Raw genomic sequence first — 18698 nt, 5'->3', positions numbered from 1 at the left:
AATTTATAGCTTTTAAAACAAGGAAGCTTAGTTACCAAGAGTGTTTGATGGCTTCCTGCACATTTATTGATGCTCCCAATACAAAGGTTTTAACTTTTTCTTTTTAAATTATCAGTTAGTCTTTTATTGCAGCTGAATGAACAAAAGAACAAGATAAGTAATAACACTTATCTTTCTTATTTGTGTTTCTACTAATGATGTTTATAAAAAAATTTTGTATTTGTAGCTGCATTTTTTGTGTTGATCAGGGATTTGAATGATCTAAATATGATGATACCCTGAAGCCTGTCCCTCTTCAAACTAGGTAAAGAAAATATGCAGTTCTCGTGAGGCAGAGCTTTATCGATCTGGTGCTGAGTCACAAAATGGTGGTGAGGAAAACAGCTATTTGCCTAAATGTGCACACATCCACATTCAAAGCTGTTATTGAAATGCTTAAAAACACCTGAGACTGAGACAGAAAAGTGTCAGTGAGGATCCAGATTCATTTTGCCACCACAAAAAGTATGGAAGGAAGAAAAATCTCCAAAGACCACTGCAAGAGAACAGCAGCACACTTTTTAGTGTGATATTATGCTGCTATTTCACTAAAACATAATTTCTATATTAACACACTTTAGAGTTCTTGGTTGGTTGTATGAATATTTTCTTTTCGGTTGGATGGACTTTATTTGTAAATCAAAACAGTAAAAAGGTCCTGTTCATACCTGGATTAGAAAGCAACCAGTGAGGATCAGTGGGAGAAATTGGATTAGATTCGTTTCTGTCAGACTTGCTGTTGCGTATTTGGATCAGCTGGAGTGATATTTTTGCATCCCAGTAAATATGAATGAGAGCAGGTTAGCCTGTAAAGTAACAAAAACAAAATCCTTCTGCCTCTTCCTGAAACAGCAGGGCTGTAATATAATCATGTGCTGTTGAACACAGGTAATACCAGGTACTTGTTTTGCACATGAATTAAATAGGAAATATCGAAATGAAAAATGATGTCTGTGTTACTGATGGCAAAAGCGAAACCATTACAAGTGCTTCTAAATTGATTATACAACTTGTTTCTACTTGTATAGTTTTGTTGCCTTACTGGTTTAATTGGGCTATAATGGTAATTATTTTCATACTATATTTATTGTGGCTCCTTCTTGCACTCATAAAGAATAAACTGAAGTTTGCTGCTTAATACAAGCTGTCAGTTGAGAAAATTAATATGCATTGTTTTAAGCAATTTAAGTAATATAAGAGGTGATTTATCCACTTAACTGCTGAAGTCAAACACACCTTGATGTCAAACTGCTGTGCAGCGTCAGATCAACCTGCGTGAACTACATCTCCCCCCAACACCTCTAAACTCGTAATTCAGTTTTTTCCTTTGTATAAAGCAATAGACTGCACATTTTAACAGAATGTGCGCTGCTGTTAAAATGTATTCCATTTAAGTAGTGATTCATTTAGCCTGTTTATTGCTGTAGAAATGAGAAAGGAGAAAAGGGAAGCAGGAGATTGTTGTTCCTGAAGAATCATCAGTTTTGTGCTGAAAGCTCCGAGTAGTTCTTATGGGATTAACAGCATTTGTGAAAAATAAATAAATAAAATTGAGGTGGAGGGGTTTATTACTGTGTGTGGGTGCAGCAACATGCTGTCTATGGGTGTGCATGTTCCTGCTGAATGTGCACATACATGTGTTCTTCCAAGGGGCTGATGTTTGTGACTTGGGGGTGAGCTTGTTGGCAGTAGAGGCTGTTTATTCCTGCCTTGCTTGTTCTCCATCCAGATATGTGGATTACAGGGAAGAATGGTGGGTGTGTGTGGGTACGTACATGCTTGCGTGTGTGTGTGTGTGACAGTGTATTTCAGTCTATGAATGTGAATAGAGCATTTCTCTTCCCACGTAGCAGGAGGAAATTGGTTGAATTTCAGCAGGTAGAATAAAAGCAGCAGAACGACTGGAGGCATCCATACCATTTCATTTATATGATAGCTTTATGTGCCCTTTCTTTTATTTTTGTCAGAGTTTTGTATCCTAAAATTAAAGCATGTTATATTATTTCTATTATTTTATGTTTAGATGAGATAATCCCTTCTACTCTGGTCTAGTCCTAGTCCAAGCCCATGTGTTAAGGCAAGACTTTTGATGCGGTAAATGATAGATGTTTTCTCTCTAATCTGACCAAATCTGACCAAATTTGGGCTATTTTGCAATAAGACAATAGGCAAACCTATCATTGCAAAGTTGGTAGATAGACATCTATTTAATTGCACTGGAATTAAAGAGAGCCGAATATAAATGTACACCAGACTACGTAACATGGGAAAAAAAATAATTAAAGTTTCAAGGACTGTGAACACTTTTGCAACTAAGTGCACACATTGTGTAGTTTCAGTGGGCATGAATCTAACTGCGAAGCTACTACAGCTGCTAAGCTATAATTGCTCAATATATTGCCTCAAAGGAGCTAGATATTATCATAATATTTCCTGTGAAGTCCTTGTGCATGACCATGGCAGCATGATCTGCAGTGTATTTGAAAAATGAGGGAAGGTGGGCAAGTGCAGGTGAGAAAAAGACGTGTAAGACCTTATAAACTTAAAGCTTTATTAGTCATGTTGTTACAAAACAGAATAATTCAGCAAAGACCTTAGAGCTGAATGATTCATTAGTCAAGTCAAAAGGTATTACAGAGGCTTATCAAGCAAATAAAAAATAATCCTGTAAATATGGTCAGCTTAGTTTTGAGAGACCTTCAAAAGAATAGAAAAATATTGATCAAAATCTATTTAAAAGATTTTGAGAAAGCCTGACTGCTTGGAAGCAAAATAAATAGAAATAAAGGGGAAAGACATTTACATAGGGAAAAGGGATTCATTTAATTTTTATCTGAAATCCATCAAATTACTTCATTGGTGCAGCAAAGCATTAAAGATTACATTAAAATATTGCCAAAGTGGAGCTCCAGGTAATTTCATCACTCTGTGAATTCTAACCAAGACAGCTGGAGTCATGTGGCTGAATCTGGTTTTGTTGTTGTTTGCGATTGTGTACGCGGTTTGGGCTGATGTTGTGTTTCTTTTCCTGTACAGCTGCAGCAGCAGACCAAGTCTCAGTGTTGCTGCTTGTTGCTGGTGTCTGAGGACAACCACCAGCTATTCTGCCAGGTGACCACACTCGAACCGTTGTAGCCAAATCTTTATTTACACACAACCACATTTTAAATTCTAAATGGCCGACTTTAAGTCACACTAAGCTTTCAATATATTAGGTCATTTTATTATTACCAGTCTATTATCAAATTTTTAACACTACTTAAATGTCGAGGTTTGAAAAATTTCTATGTTCATTGGTAAAGATTTTATTTAAACTTTTTGACTTCAATCAACTTTTTGTTTCACTTCACCTATAAATTTTCTATGGGACTTAGATCAGGGCTTCGTGATGGACACTTCAAAACATCAACTTTGTTGCTCTTGAGTCATTTTGTAACTAATTTGGCGACATGATTAGGGTCATTAGCTTTCAATCACTGGTTTTCATTATATGTTTTTAAAATGCCTCATGGAAACAACATTCAAATGTTTAACCTCTTTTCTTCACACACTGAGACATACATACATAGATTATAGACATCTACAATTTCTGCTGTGATTTGGAACTAAATTCAAACCTAGCATTTAAATAGTTTGTAACCTTTGACCTTTGTTACATTTAGGTGGTTGGAGACAAAGTTCTGGAGGAGGAGATCAGCTTCCCGGTGAGACAGTGAAAGAAAAACACAATGGATTTATTTTCTCGTATTTGTAGATCCTTAATGTTCCCTCTGAGACCATTTGCTTATCAATTAATTGCCTATTTGTTTGATCATCCATATTTCAAATATTTCTTAATCAATCATTTCCTTCTTTTATTCATTGGATCCCATCTTCTCCTGCTTTACTGAGCTGAGGTTTTCAGGGATGTTTGTTGCTAATAATAATAATAAGCTTACTTAGAATACAAGTGCTGTAATCCTGCATGTGTTTTTGACAGACACAAAAGAATAAAGCTTCCACATGCAAAGACTCCTAATCCTCTGTAGGGGTTTGTAATTAAGAAATTTGTGCAGGAGAAGAAATGGCTTCCTTCGAGTCGCTCCAGGTCTCCTATCCATGCTTACGCTGCAGCTGTAGCATTACTAACAGGCTCTTCATTACAGGGTGAATACATGGTGTCCCCCCAGGCCAAATGATGTGTGAAACCTTGATGATAGCTGGGGTGAAAAGCTATGAGGACAAAAACGTCTTATATATCTTTCTCTTACAATAAAACATATAAAAGCCTTCATTTGTTATTTGTTTTGGTCCAAAAAGAACCTCTAGGGACATTTTCTTTGAATATTTTTTGTCACGATTTTGGTGCTTTTTCCCCCTCCCTCTCCATTTTCCTGTGGTCGCTTTACCCCTGTCTTTCTCTCTCAACTGTCCAGCTGATGTTTGGACGCTTTGGTCAAGTCGTGGAGAAAAAAAAGTCTATTTCCCTCCAGGACATCAGCGCTGTAAGACTTAATCCGTCTTATCTATTGATCCATCAAACTAGCCTCCTTTCTGCCTGTCTGATATTGTCTGTGTCCTTCTCATCCTCTCAGGAAGAACGCAGGCAGCTGTCCAGCATGCTGGGCTGTGAGATCTCCTCCATGCTTTGTGTCCCTGTTGTCAGCAGGGCCACCGGTCATGTGGTGGCGCTGGCCTGCGCTTTTAACAAGCAGGGAGGACAGAGGTGAGGGACTTCTAATTTTTCATGTTAGCCGTGTGTCCTTTTAAAGCTCAATAATTGCAGAATATCGCGTCCCAACCTTGCACAACTTTATGCCAAAATGCATTAAGACTGCTGGTTCTCAGTCTGCTATTTGAGACTGCTGACTCTTACGAGAAGCAGCAATTTATGCCACAGTAATTTGAGATGAGGTCTGATTAGATTAGATTAGATTAGCTAATTTGCCTAGATTTGTTGAGTTTGCAGAGGATTCGACATCTTACTGGCAGCGGGATAGTCGCAATCAAATTAAGTGGAGGAGCTAGCTGAGCTGCATATATTTAAAGGGAGAGGAAGAACCCATTGAGAACTAAAAGAAAATACCAGAACAGGGTTTATCACCCAGGGCAGCATAAAATTAGGACAACCACAAATACTCAATATTTCTATTTTTAAGTTATCTGCCAGTATCACCAAAGCTAAGTTTTCTATTGCTCTTTTTGTTGTCATTGTTTTGTGAGTGTTGTTCGCAGCTCCCTGGAGTCTAATTATGGCAGAGTTGAAGAAAGACCAATAATTAATTCGAATTAAGGACTTTAATGATTCACTATGTCTGCTAAATGAATTAGTCCTTTGCAGGAATGTCAGCATTAGTGAATAACATGTATTTGATGTCTGAAAGGCTCAAGGAGAGACCCAGAGCCATGTTGTTGCCATTTTCCACTGAAAGTTTAGGAAATGACAGCTCTAAAAACAGATATAACCTTTCATGCCTCCTATTAGATTAACACAGCATTTCTTTTAAAGTTACAAATTACACTAATTGGCAAGTTTAAGACTGCAGCGAGGATAAAGATGTGTGCACTGAAGCACCAGATTTCTTCACAAGCTCAAAATATACAGAAATGACTCAATTTAATGATCTTCTGACTGCTGATGTAATATGAAAATTATGGAAATGTTTATTTAGTTAATTGAAATAGAAAGTGTTTATTATGTCTTCATGAGTATCGCACAACAATGCAATTCGCTGAAATAGGCAGTTCATGATTTGATTCGTTACACTTTATCAGTTTTCAACTTGCTGTGAGTCTGACGCTTGTTGAATACAGATTTCCAGTTGTTCAGTAATAGTTTACTAATGAGCTTCTTTTGTTAAAAGATGCATTTTTGTGCTCTTCACTCACCAGCTCTCAGGTGCTTTAAATCTCCCTTCTATATACCTTTCACTTTTTGTCAAATGAAAACCACAACATTCAATTAAATTTTATTAGCATTTTAATGTGATAAACCATCTCGAAGCAGTTCATCACTGTAGAGAAAATCTTGCATAAAAATGAAATATAAAATAAAAATTTTCCCCTTTCTTCTTCACAAAATTGCTCAATTTCAGCCAGAATGGACAGCACCTTTAACTCTACTTTTAAGTCCTGACATACCTTCTCATTTGGATTTAGGTTGGGACTTTGACTGAGCCAATAAAAGAGTTTCACATGCTTTGATCTAAAGCATTCAGCTGCAGCTCTGCTTAGGGTTGTCCTGATCGAAGACAAACCCTTTCCTCACTTTTAAGTGTTTGGCTGTGTTTCCTCCCATCTACTTTTACCTTCTACTTTGTTCCCAATCGAGGAAAGCAATACCACATCATAATATAACTATAATCATGCTTTATCATTTGGATTTGGTGTTCGAGCTGAAGTGTTAATACACATAGAGCTTTTCGTCACCACCACTCAGAGAAACGTACAGTTATAGTCTTCACCACAGAATATTTGGCATATAGGTCAACATTTTGCTGTTTCCCTTTTCCAACACTCCTAAATCAAATGACAGGTGTGTTGGATGCAGTTATGTTCTACAGAGTCCTGCTAAATACCTAATCAATTGATTCGGGTGTTTTGGACCAGGAACACATCTAAATGTAGCAGAACTCCAGTCCAAGATGGCTGGATTCCCATGCTGTCATAAAGGCCAGGTTTGTGGAGTGCACAACCAATAAATGTCATGACAAATAGTTCTTCTTCTTGAGCCATGATGGCTCTGAATTAAGGTCCACTTTCTGAAGACCTTGGCTAGTATTGTGTCTTTGTACCAGATTTCCAGAAAGCCACTCTCTAAAAACTGCCACCTAGATAACTCTCAAAAACTCCTGAGCGAAATTACGCTTTCATTCAAATCACAGGACAAAAAAACCCTCAGAAAGTTGCTGATTGCACTCCATCAATATAGCTGTTATATATTCTTTTGCACTCTTCCTAAACTAAGCAAAGCTTTGCCTTATATTTTATTTAAAAGAAATCAGTGACAAGTGTTTAGACTGTTGGTCTGGCCCATCTTTGAAGGCTATGAAATTTTTCTCTGACTGTCAGGCCTCTGACAGAACTTCCAGACCTAAAGTGCACCCTCGACTGCATACCGCTGCACTTTAAAACTCATGTCCACTCATCCTCCCTTTGTATGTGTGAGCACATGGGTGTGATGATGATGATGAGGATGATGGCGGTGTGATGATCTGAAGTCAGGTCATGAGTCTAACAGCAGCGGGTGGTTTGGCTGCCTGATTTGGCAGCAGCGGGTTTTGGCGTGTATGCTCTGTGTGTGTTTGTCTCTGTGCGCTGCCAGGAGCAATGCCGTTATCTCCTGAATACAGAAGTAAGGGAAAAAGCTCTCTAGTTTTTTTTGTGTGTGTGTGTGTGTGTGTTGTTGTTTTTTTTTTTTATCACCACGGTTGTGTTTGTTAAAGTATGCAGAGGAGTTTATTGGTATATTATTTTTATTTTTTTCACAAATGCATGCACCCTCATGAGATGGATGAGAAGGGATCATGTCTGATCATTTCACTCAGTAGTGGCTGGCATCTCATTACCATGGTGAGAGCTTCAGGATTGGGGTTCCCACAGAGTAAATAATACAGTCGGTCTGGTCTTTGCTCCGAACGTAGTGAAACAGATGAACTTTGCCATCATTTTAAAGATTACATATGCAGAGTTTGTTTGTGTGCAAAGTAAAATATGGCCTCATATGTCTCCAGCAGCACAGCATGGCAGCAGTAATAGGTTCATAACTCATGTTTTACAACCAGAAAACTCCACAAACAGAGGAAACAGAAAAATGGTAGAGCTCAAAAAACCGAAAATCATTTTGTTAGATCAACCTTAATGCAAGGAATAGGGCCAACACAGAGAACCTTTTGTTTTTCATATATTAGACAATATCCGTATTTGGAAGCCCAAAGCTGCCGCTTGTTAGGCTTGTTTCCAAGATATGGAAGAATTTCAAAAATATCTTTCTCTCCAACACGGCAGCCAGGTCTACTGCAGAGTAACAAAGCGCTATTTCATAACCAAAATCTTCTATTTGTTGTGCATTGTGTGCTTCTTCTGCTGTATACATGTATTTTATGGTTTTTAGAAACAGACTCCCACTGGCTACTTTTCAACTTGTGGAGATGGCGACTAGACGATGTCATGACTGCAAATAACTAGCTGTTACCACAGAAAATAATCCTCCAGGCTCAGCGTAGCTCTGTGTAACTCCTGGGTGTCAGTCGCAGAGATTTCCCAGATGCAGGCTCCTGTCTTCATTGACAGGATCCTTGTGTGTCTGATTTGGGACCAGGAAAGACCCTTGAGCCCAAAGCAACGTGCCAGTGCTCTCTATAGGAAGTGACAGATAACTGCAGCCAATTACACAAACCATTAAAGTCATTGTTTTCAAAGATTTCTAACCTACAGGAAAACTGGTTTCATTATTGTTTTTGTTTTTTTCCCCCACTCAAAACATTTTATTGTAACTTTGTTCTTTAATGTTGTCCATTTCTGCATTGCTGTCTTAATGAGTTTTTGACTGATTGGAACAGAAATGTCACCAAGCAGAAGCAGAAAATCATTTTTAGATTTGTTCAGCAAAATTATCCAGTAGGGGAACATTTGTATTAGCTGCAAGTACTATGTGTGCAATTTAGGCCTTTTTATTTCACAACAATGCTTAATTTGTCACCTAGGATATTTTGTTTCTTCCATGAGATGTTAATGAAACACAGAAGAGGTACAGAAGCAATTTGCATTTCTCTGAAATGAGGTTCTGCGACCCGAAACACGACGAAGCAGGGACAAAACTAGAATTAATGCAGTGGTTTAGAATTTATTAATTAGAACAAATTATTATCGCTCTCTATGAGTAAATATAACATTTAGGATTTAAAAGTATAGTAAAAACAATGTTTATTAAAATGTTCTCGAGCTAAAGAAAAAACACTTAGAGACTTTTTACTGCAATATGAATAATACAATAAGAGGAGATTAAGTGTTGTATAAATCTCACTGTTTGACTTTGTTTGTTTCTCTGCAGACATGCAGAGGCAGACGAACACGTCATCCAGCACTGTTTCTGCTACACCTCAACAGTCCTCACTTCTACTCTGGCCTTTCAGAAAGAACAGAAATTAAAAGTGGAATGCCAGGTATCGCACATTTCCCCACTCGCTCTACACACACTCAAACACACACATGCAGTTCACAAGTTTACATCCCCTTATCACTAATATGAAAGTCATAACAATTTGGTCTTCTAATGATTGATTTGAACGTCTTTAAAGTGTGTGTTATTATGTAACAAGTAAAGTCAACAAGTGACTTTCATAAAGAAGATTTGGGTGTTCAAATGTACTGCTGGTTTTCTCTAAACCAACCTAAATATGTTAAAATATCCATTTGCCCCCACTAATAATAATTCCTAATGGATATTTGAACACTCATTAGAAATAATAAAGTTAAATTTAGAAACTTAGTTTTACTCTGGCTGCAGCTTGCTGGGAGATATTTCTCCATTTATTAGTAGGAGTACACACACACTAATTTCAGCCTGAGAAAATCTTTCATAAATTCAAACTTGTGCACCCTTATGGAAGTAAATATGTGCCATCAGAATTTGAATAAAAAATACCTCTGAAATTTGAATGTTGTATATTAGTGCTTACTTTTTCAGTATTAAAATAAATTCAGAATATATTTTTAACCTAAAAAAAATGTCAATGTCATTATTTTTGCAGTAAAAAAAAATTTGGTGTAAATTTTTTTACATGGTTGCAATTTTCAGTTATTAAAAAAATTCACATTCCTATTTCAAAGTGATCAAATTTTCAATATACATATTTTTCACAGTTTAAATTTTCAGTGTTAAAAAATTCAGCATATAAAAAATTCAACTTTTCAAAATTCGTTGTGCTCAAATTCGCCGTCTCAAATTCACCGTCTAAAAATTCGCTGTCTCAAATTCAGCGTCTAAAAATTCGCTGTCTCAAATTCAGCGTCTAAAAATTCGCTGTAAAAATGGCCAAGGTTACTTCAGGTCACAGACATTAGCAATGGATGTCCGATTCCAACATCCACATAATCACGTGACACAACCGTCATATTGAAGAAATACCAGCATCACCCAGGCTGGCGACCATGGAGAATGACATAAACCCAACAGTGAGTTTAATGCTTTCATATTTCTATAGTATATTTTATTTTGTGCATGAAGTTTGATACATTATCTTAAAGCCTGATTTAAAACACGGGTTGGGCCGTTGTTAATCTTACAAATTGTAGATTTATTTGTGTTTTATATAGTTTCTATAATTTTAATGAGAGAAGAGCACAGTAGGATTGCCATCCCTTTCGTAAAATACGGAATCGCCCCGTAACGAGACGCGATTTGTTCGGTTTTTCTGTATGTCCGACAGTAACGCCTATCACATGCATATAAACATTTAGTGTAACAATAATTACAAAAATAAAACACAAGACATGTTAAGCTCAGCTAATGTGGCGGGAGCTAGTAAGGACCCCAGAACGCTTTGGACCATTGATGATGTCACGGTTGCCTAGAAACACTAGGGTGCAAAGAGGGTTAGCAGTCGTGGTGAGCCGCTCTCAACCTGCGTCTTTTTAAAACGTCCTCAACCGATACTCTACCATGTCCTAGCAAAGATACAGGAGAGGGAAGACACACATGCCAGGCTGAACAGTGTCAGTGAGGATGAATGCTAGCAAATGTAAAAAAAATTAAGAGGGAAACTGAAGAAATTATACTGTCTCTTTATTCTTTAAAACTTATGGTACTGCAGTTTTAGTTTCTCTAGTGAAATAGAATGACACTTTCCATCTGCTAGATCCTTATTTTAATTTCTGAAAGGTGGGAACCCTACAGCACAGAGCTTTCCTGAGTAAAAGTGATCATTCTCATGAAGTGTAAATTTCTTTTTAACTTTTTCAACTGCTACTTTGTCTTTTATATATTTTGTGACTACAGGGTAGTCAGGATGCTATTGTTGAATCTGCAAGCCACTTACTTAATTTACTAACTGAAAGACCACGGAGTGGAGGAAGAGGAAGAGGAGACATGATGAAATTCTGGACTGGATGGGAAAATCTGCCAGCAAGTCTGTCTGTGGAGGTTGTTGGTGGAAACTACAAAACACTAAGAATTCCTTGTCACTACTGGAATTACAACTCTTTCAGTGAGGATTTTGTAGCATGCATTTCCTCTACGCAGTCTGGCTTTGGCTTGCTTTGAGTGATTGACCTGTTAAAAAAATAAATAAATAAAAAACAATCTACATTTAAGTTGTAGCAGTTCTTTGTTTGTGAATCAGTTTGTTAAAACAAAACAGTTTTGTTGAAATGTAGAATCAATTCAATTTTCTGATTTTTGTCAGATCACAAGTTCGATACATATGTTTAAATGTGATCATATGTATTACTCATTAGAGCGACAACATTGCTGTTACTCTAATTTCTCTAGTTTTGTCAAATTCAAAACTAGAGGAACTAGAATAACACAATGTTCAGAGTAGATATTTCATTTCTCTGAGTCAGTACTGTTTGTACAGGCAGTTTTAAATATGAAACTGAAATTGTTTTTTTATGCAAAATTTTATTGAATGTACTTAGATGAGTTCATATATGCTTTAGTATTAGAAAATAAACAACATAAGACAAAACTTTTTCTGATTCTTATAATTCAAGTAATGTAAAGCAATACAACAATGTACAAATGTACCTAATGGGTTCCTTTTGAGTAAAGAAAAAAAACAAATTACAAATTTAGAACATTTTTGTTCTCTGACATGTCTACCATAAAAGACCTGAAATTCACCTCTGTGGTAACATGATCAGCATTTTGCTTTACATTTCATAAATGGTGAATTTTTAAACTGGCACGGAAGCGTATTGCTGTCACAGGAAACAAAATTGGCGCTATCACGTTATAACGTCATATGTATCTTATTAAAATGTGATAGTTATCTTGTTAAAACATGATTGCCTTCTGGTGATTTTGGTTGCTTGGTTACAAACAGCCGTTTGCCGTTATTCAGCTATTGTTATTAAATAAAAATCTGAACATAAAATGTTCAGCAAATACATCTGAGCCTCCGTTATAATCTTTATAACCTCTGTCAAGGCACCGTGGGGTTCAGGAATTGGATGATGTGTACGACCAAGAACCCAGAGCAGGTTAGGAGTCATGTTGCTTCAGTTCGAAGTGGGTGATTGTCCCAGCCACTGCAGAAAGTATCCAGATCATCCTGCAGACATGGCAGGAAGACATAATGGCAACAGAAGAGGAGTGCTTCATTTGAAATGTCCAGGTATCCCTCTTCTTTAAGGTAGTGTAGCACGTCATAATAGATGCACGTTACAGCCGTCCACAGATCTCTCCACAGTCGCTCAGTCCTTCAATTATGGAGTAATAAACGATTAAAAACTGCCCTTCAAATCTCATCATATTGAAGACCACACAAAGCTAATGTTACTATAGACATTCAAAAGCATCACATATTGAAACTTGTCATTTGTACAAACCTTTGATTGTGCACACTCTTCCCAGATATAAAACTGCTTCTTCCTGCTCCAAACGATCACGGAGTCTATCAAAATATGATTCAGCAAAAGTTCCTTGAAAAAGAAAAAAACATTTAAAAAATTGCCAGTAAAATAAAAAGTATTTTGACATCAGTAGGTCAGCATTGAGAAGTCACAGTAATCTAAATTAAATTATGATATTTAATCTAAAATAAGTTAACAGATGTACTTACAAGCATATATTTTCTTGAAAATTAGTTAAAATCAACTGAAAAACAAAGGCGGTTGTTTATAGTGTTGCTAGGTAACAGAACGAGGTTTTAGGCAAAGTAAAAAGAATGTAAATTAATATTGTATATCAACAATTGTCAGATAAGAGAAGCAGTATTTTGGATGATGTTGTAATGAAGTCACCTGAACAATACGGTAGCTGATCAGAATGGGGTTGTGGTTATAATTAATGTCGGAAAGTGTTCACAGCCCCTCTTTGAAGCACACAAGGCAACCATATTAGCGGTAGCATCTCCTGAAAAATTACGACTTTACTAAGACTGCCTGTCTCAGTCTCACCTAAGACAACATACAAACAACCCAGAATGTCGCCACCCATCAGTTCTCTTTAAAGATTCTAGACTTGACCCAAGTGGTATTTCTTTTTGAAATAAAATTGGGGAAATTGGACGTGGGACAGCGGGGAGGGGCTGGGGGTGCTAGGAGGTAGCAAGATGTAATATGCCGGCACTACACGGTGTAAGATTAACAACGGCCCAACCCGTGTTTTAAATCAGGCTTTAAGATAATGTATCAAACTTCATGCACAAAATAAAATATACTATAGAAATATGAAAGCATTAAACTCACCGTTGGGTTTGCGTTCGCCTCCATGGTCGCCAGCCTGGGTGATGCTGGTATTTCTTCAATATGACGGTGTCACGTGATTAGGTGGATGTTGGAATCGGACATCCATTGCTAATGTCTGTGACCTGAAGTAACCTTGGCCATTTTTACAGCGAATTTTTAGACGCTGAATTTGAGACAGCGAATTTTTAGACGGTGAATTTGAGACAGCGAATTTTTAGACGGTGAATTTGAGACGGCGAATTTGAGCACAACGAATTTTGAAAAGTTGAATTTTTTATATGCTGAATTTTTTAACACTGAAAATTTAAACTGTGAAAAATATGTATATTGAAAATTTGATCACTTTGAAATAGGAATGTGAATTTTTTTAATAACTGAAAATTGCAACCATGTAAAAAATTTACACGAATTTTTTACTGCAAAAATAATGACATTGAAATTTTTTTTAGGTTAAAAATATATTCTGAATTTATTTTAATACTGAAAAAGTAAGCACTAATATACAACATTCAAATTTCAGAGGTATTTTTTATTCAAATTCTGATGGCACATATTTACTTCCATACACCCTATTCTCGGTTTTAAAATCATTCAGACTGCATTTTTTATTATTAGTCAAGTTGTTCATAATTAGTATGGCATTCATATGATGATGAAGGAATGTGCTTTACATTCTGAAGCTGTTTTTTGATGAGCTTGTTATTGTCCACCGTTTCCCTTTTTAGGCACTTCTGCAAGTAGCCAAGAATCTCTTCACACACTTGGGTACGTCTCTTTCCCGTCTCTATCTGAATGTCCAGTGAACAGACACTGTTGGAAGATCTGCTTTGCTGGCAGATATTTAAATGCTCACCTTTGAAACTAAATGGTGCACATAATTGAATGAGATATTACTGACCGTTAAAGTGATAATGTCCAGAATCATAATAATAAACTTAAAAGGGCATTAAAAATGATGGCTCTGCCATCCTCACACTCCCATTCTTATAAAACAGCCAGCAGCAACAGCAGAACATGTCATTGTTGATTTATCATGATTGCGAGAACAAAAATTGATCCAGTGTTAGAGCAAATTGCCACTCACTGGACTGAACCCATGATTACAAAAGCTCTTATCAGCTTGTGCTGTTGATCCTCAGGTACTCATGTTGTAATCTCTGTTTCTGTCTGCCTGGGCTCTATTGTACTGCTATAATTTTCTCTGTTTTCTTTTGGATTCCTCCCTCTCTGTCTCTTCCTCTCACCCTGATTCCTTCAGATGATGTGTCAGTACTGCTACAGGAAATAATTGTGGAGGCCAGAAACCTGAGCGATGCAGAGATGTAAGCCCTCTGATTTGTTCTAACAAGGACATTTTAATATATGTTGGAAAAGAGAACATGCCTTTGTAGATGGGGAATCTCTTTATCTCTATTTGCAAAAGGCTATTTCTGCTATTTGTTCTCAACCAGCTTGCCTGATTTGATTAAAGTTGCAAATTGACTTGAAATAGAATGAGAAAAACCTCTGTGAAGTTATCAGCTTTGCTCTGTTTTCTGTCACCTTTCTAATTTTGCCTCTCTCCACTCTCCTAGCTGTTCAGTGTTCCTGCTGGATCGGGTTAGCCATGAGCTAGTGGCGAAGGTGTTTGATGGAGGTGTTGTTAGTGATGAAGAGGTAAGGCAATCAAGGATAATGCGTTCAATGTAAAAAGTAGGCATACATATTAAACTGCAAAGTTTTGTTTATGATCTATCTTCAAATCAAATAAATATAACCTTAGAAGAGCAGAAATTATCCACTGTCATTACTATGTATAAAAAAAGTTCAACAATGCCAATCAAATGCTCTGTTTTAATCATGCAGGATAAACACCTCTAAAAAGAAGAATGTTTTGATGCTTTAGAGATGTGCGATACAAAAACATCAATTATTCAGACTCAGAAATGTTAGAGGGCAATGTCCAAATATCTGGCCTCGATCAATCTGCAGCAGCAAAGACTGCAGACTAGTGGAAAACACAGTAACCAATCTTTGTAGGGTCATCAAGTTTACCCAGAAATCAGACAGTACAATGCTCAGAGAAATTTCAAATAAAATATTTCAGACCCCACAGTCCTTAGCTCTTATATTAGATGTCAAAGTTCATGACAGTTCAGTTAGAAAAAGACTGAACCAGGAAGACTTGCTTAGTTGCAGACAGAAAGCCTCTTCTGTGTAGATGGAAAATGGCTCCAGACCTTGAGCTAAAATCTGGAAAAGGTTCATTTGAAGACATAAGAGCAAAGTGGATATGTTTATCTACAATGCATAGCAAATCGTCTGATGAGAACCAAATACGACATACATTAAATTAAGTTTTCTTTGGAGCTCCTGGACCTGTGGAACTAGCAGCTACAGTCAACTGTGGCCTAAGCATACACAGGTCTATTGGAGCTAAAAGTGGGACCATTTTACAACTTCTGAGTTTAGCTGAAGCTTTGGTTTGCAACAGGCAATCATGCCTAAGAGATGATCTAAAAAAGAAAAACTGAAAGAGCTACAATTCAGTCATAGAAGTCAAGCTAAATAAAGTACTGCTAAGGTACCCAAAAGCCTTCTTCTCACTCAATTGGAAACTGCCTACTGTTCTCCTAGACCTCCAAAACTTTTCAGCCAAATGTTGAAAACCTATTTCCAGCACAAACCCATGAAGCTATCGAACCCTTAGTATTTAACAATAAGATTTTTTTCTGCTTTCCAAACTATATCCAATACTACCAGCCCAGCTATCCCATCTGTACTAGGTTCTTTCCTTACAATAAATGATAAATTCCTAATAAATTATAGGAGGTTTCTGCAACTCCACCATCAGTTTCAGCCCTTCTGATGAGAAGCACCTGCAGTATTTTAATTTCTTTAAGTACAGAATGCAGTGCACTGCAGAACAAATATTTTTGCATCTGTGCGCCTATGTTTGTCTGAAGCATCATGCACATAATCATTTTTTGAATTAAGCTCAATCCAATCTTTATGTAAAATTTGGACAGGTGTGCACTTCTTCCCAGCTGAGACTCCTACTTTGTAGGAGGGGCAGCAAATATGAATCTTGATGTACAAAGGGCCAAACTTTGGTCAAGTGTTCAGATTATTATTGCTGCACCCAGTGTTACCTGCATCGCAGCTGCAACACCAAAAGTATTGGAATAAATTAGGCTACATTGGGCACTAACAGTCATGTGTTGGTGTTATTTGGCTCGCCGGTGGATTACTTTGGAGTTAGGTCTGCGCACCCACTCTTTGTTCAAATTCTCAAATGGCCAATCTGACCAGGTACACGCAGACCACAAAAAAACGTTTGACTGCCATCATGATAACAAAGCACCACAAATCTTTGGTGAAAGCTCAAAACAGTTCTCTCACATGCTATGAAACTGATAAGTTGGTGTGTTATTCCTGCTAAAGCTAAACTCTACAAGCTGAGAAACATTAAGGTATTCTACTCAACAATATGTCATATTAGGTGCAATATGTCATTTAACACGTCACGTTAAATTAATACAAACCTTATACAGTACTCAAGCATTTCCAGGAGTGACAGGATGATGCATGCAGCTACAGACCATGAGGGGTCACTGAATAGTTTAATGGTTATAAAATTAATGTGAATAATATATCACACCAGGTTTTAACCCAGTTTAACATTAAATTAGGCAGTTGCTTTGGGAAGAATGATGATCTTACCCTCCAGTAAAGCTCCAGGGACTGTTATAGTGAATGCTAATGTGCAATGAAGCTGTTGTGTGGGCACATGGTTGCCCAGCACCTTACAACATCCCTTTGATAGTGAATGCTCTTATAATTTGTCTCTTGTCTCATTGTGTGTACTCGACTTTTTTAAATGTATTTTTCCGCGTAGTGACTTATCCAGCATCTTCCTTTTGGCCTAGTTGTCTCAGAAGAATTCAGCAGTGTTTGCAGCATCAACTAAAAAAAAAGGAGGAAACTGGGGCATTTTTTGCATTTTTTAGAAAGTTGGCATGTGACAAACTTAGCCCACTAGTTGGGAGACTGAGCTGCTTGTCAACTGCTTACTCACTGTCACAGATATTTTTATTGGGTAAATGTCTTTTGTAAGGAAAACAACTCTGTGTTTGTGTCTGAACGCAGAATGAGTTTCGTATCCCAGCCGATCAAGGCATCGCAGGCCATGTTGCAACCACCGGTCAGATTTTAAACATTAAGGATGCCTACTCCCACCCTCTCTTCTACCGCGGCGTGGACGACAGCACCGGCTTCAGGACTCGCAACATTCTCTGCTTCCCCATCAAAGACGAAAACAACGGTAAGAATGAAATGACACATTTGCATACATTACTGCAGGTAAAAAGGACACAATTCAGTAACACTGCAGCAGTAATATAGTAATACTGCTGGAAGAGAAGTGAAGCTGTCTTAAAATCTAATAGCAGAAAGTCACAATTCAAGCTTTTAAATAAAGGAATTGCTAAAAGAAAATAGAAATACAGGAATTAATAACTTAATAGCTATTTTTAGCTATAAAGAAAGTCATGCATTTTGTTTTTCTGCACTAAAAGTGCAGAAAAATGATAAATAAGGGGAGGAAATGTGGGCGATATTGTTTTAGGTGGCTTTTTATGCATTGTAATTAAAAGAGGTCTTAATATATGTGTAACATATGAGTATTACACATTTAGGTGCTCCAGAGACATAAAAACAAAACTCATTCTTCTTATTCAGTACTTTGTAGAGAAACAGAGCCATATTTGCTACTTTATGATCTCTTTGTAGCATTCTGTCATTAAATAGTATTCCAGTATCAAATTTTGTGTTTTTCCTGCACTGTTGCCTTGAGTTAACTACCCTCTGCTGCTCTTTTGTCTGAAAAAGTGAAACTACATTTTCACCCAGGTGATTGTTCAGAATAGCACAAAGAGCAGTTACATCACATCCTTGTGCCTAAATGTTAGAGTGCTCAAAGTGCACTTCAAACCCTCTTCACTGAGTTATTTCAGAAATCTCCGCTTCATGTTGATGGTGCTGCCTAAACTGTTTCTGGGCAGAGCAACTTTGCATTCAGCGCCTCTTGTCTCTGTATGGAAAAGTGTCTGGAGCTCAGCTGGATGGTTTAAATTTGTGTATCAATTAGGATCAACCACAGTGTGAAATTAATCTGAGTTAGCAGAGCTGCTCAATTCCACTTTTGTTCTGCACTTCTAACTGTTGCTTTCTTTGCCCCATTATTTTTATTCATCCTTGCATCTTTATCTTCCCATTTTTGTCCATCA

The 18698-nt window shown here is 37.1% G+C and overlaps 1 protein-coding gene across 6 annotated transcripts in view; it reads left to right on the top strand.

Annotated features, from left to right (window-relative positions):
- The window catches only part of LOC122832938 (cGMP-dependent 3',5'-cyclic phosphodiesterase), a 189044-nt gene that overhangs the window by 156799 nt on the left and 13547 nt on the right, over positions 1–18698 (top strand). For all 6 annotated transcript variants that reach the window (XM_044120168.1, XM_044120167.1, XM_044120165.1 and 3 more), the window contains 9 exons: positions 3076–3150; positions 3702–3743; positions 4455–4523; positions 4614–4744; positions 9071–9182; positions 14157–14196; positions 14690–14753; positions 15006–15087; positions 17560–17734. In XM_044120168.1, coding sequence (XP_043976103.1) covers positions 3076–3150; positions 3702–3743; positions 4455–4523; positions 4614–4744; positions 9071–9182; positions 14157–14196; positions 14690–14753; positions 15006–15087; positions 17560–17734 — 790 coding nt within the window. The remainder of the gene's footprint in view (positions 1–3075; positions 3151–3701; positions 3744–4454; positions 4524–4613; positions 4745–9070; positions 9183–14156; positions 14197–14689; positions 14754–15005; positions 15088–17559; positions 17735–18698) is intronic.

This window comes from Gambusia affinis, linkage group LG06 (assembly GCF_019740435.1).
Source record: "Gambusia affinis linkage group LG06, SWU_Gaff_1.0, whole genome shotgun sequence".
Lineage (NCBI taxonomy): Eukaryota > Metazoa > Chordata > Actinopteri > Cyprinodontiformes > Poeciliidae > Gambusia > Gambusia affinis.
This window is presented reverse-complemented; position numbering and strand designations above follow the sequence as displayed.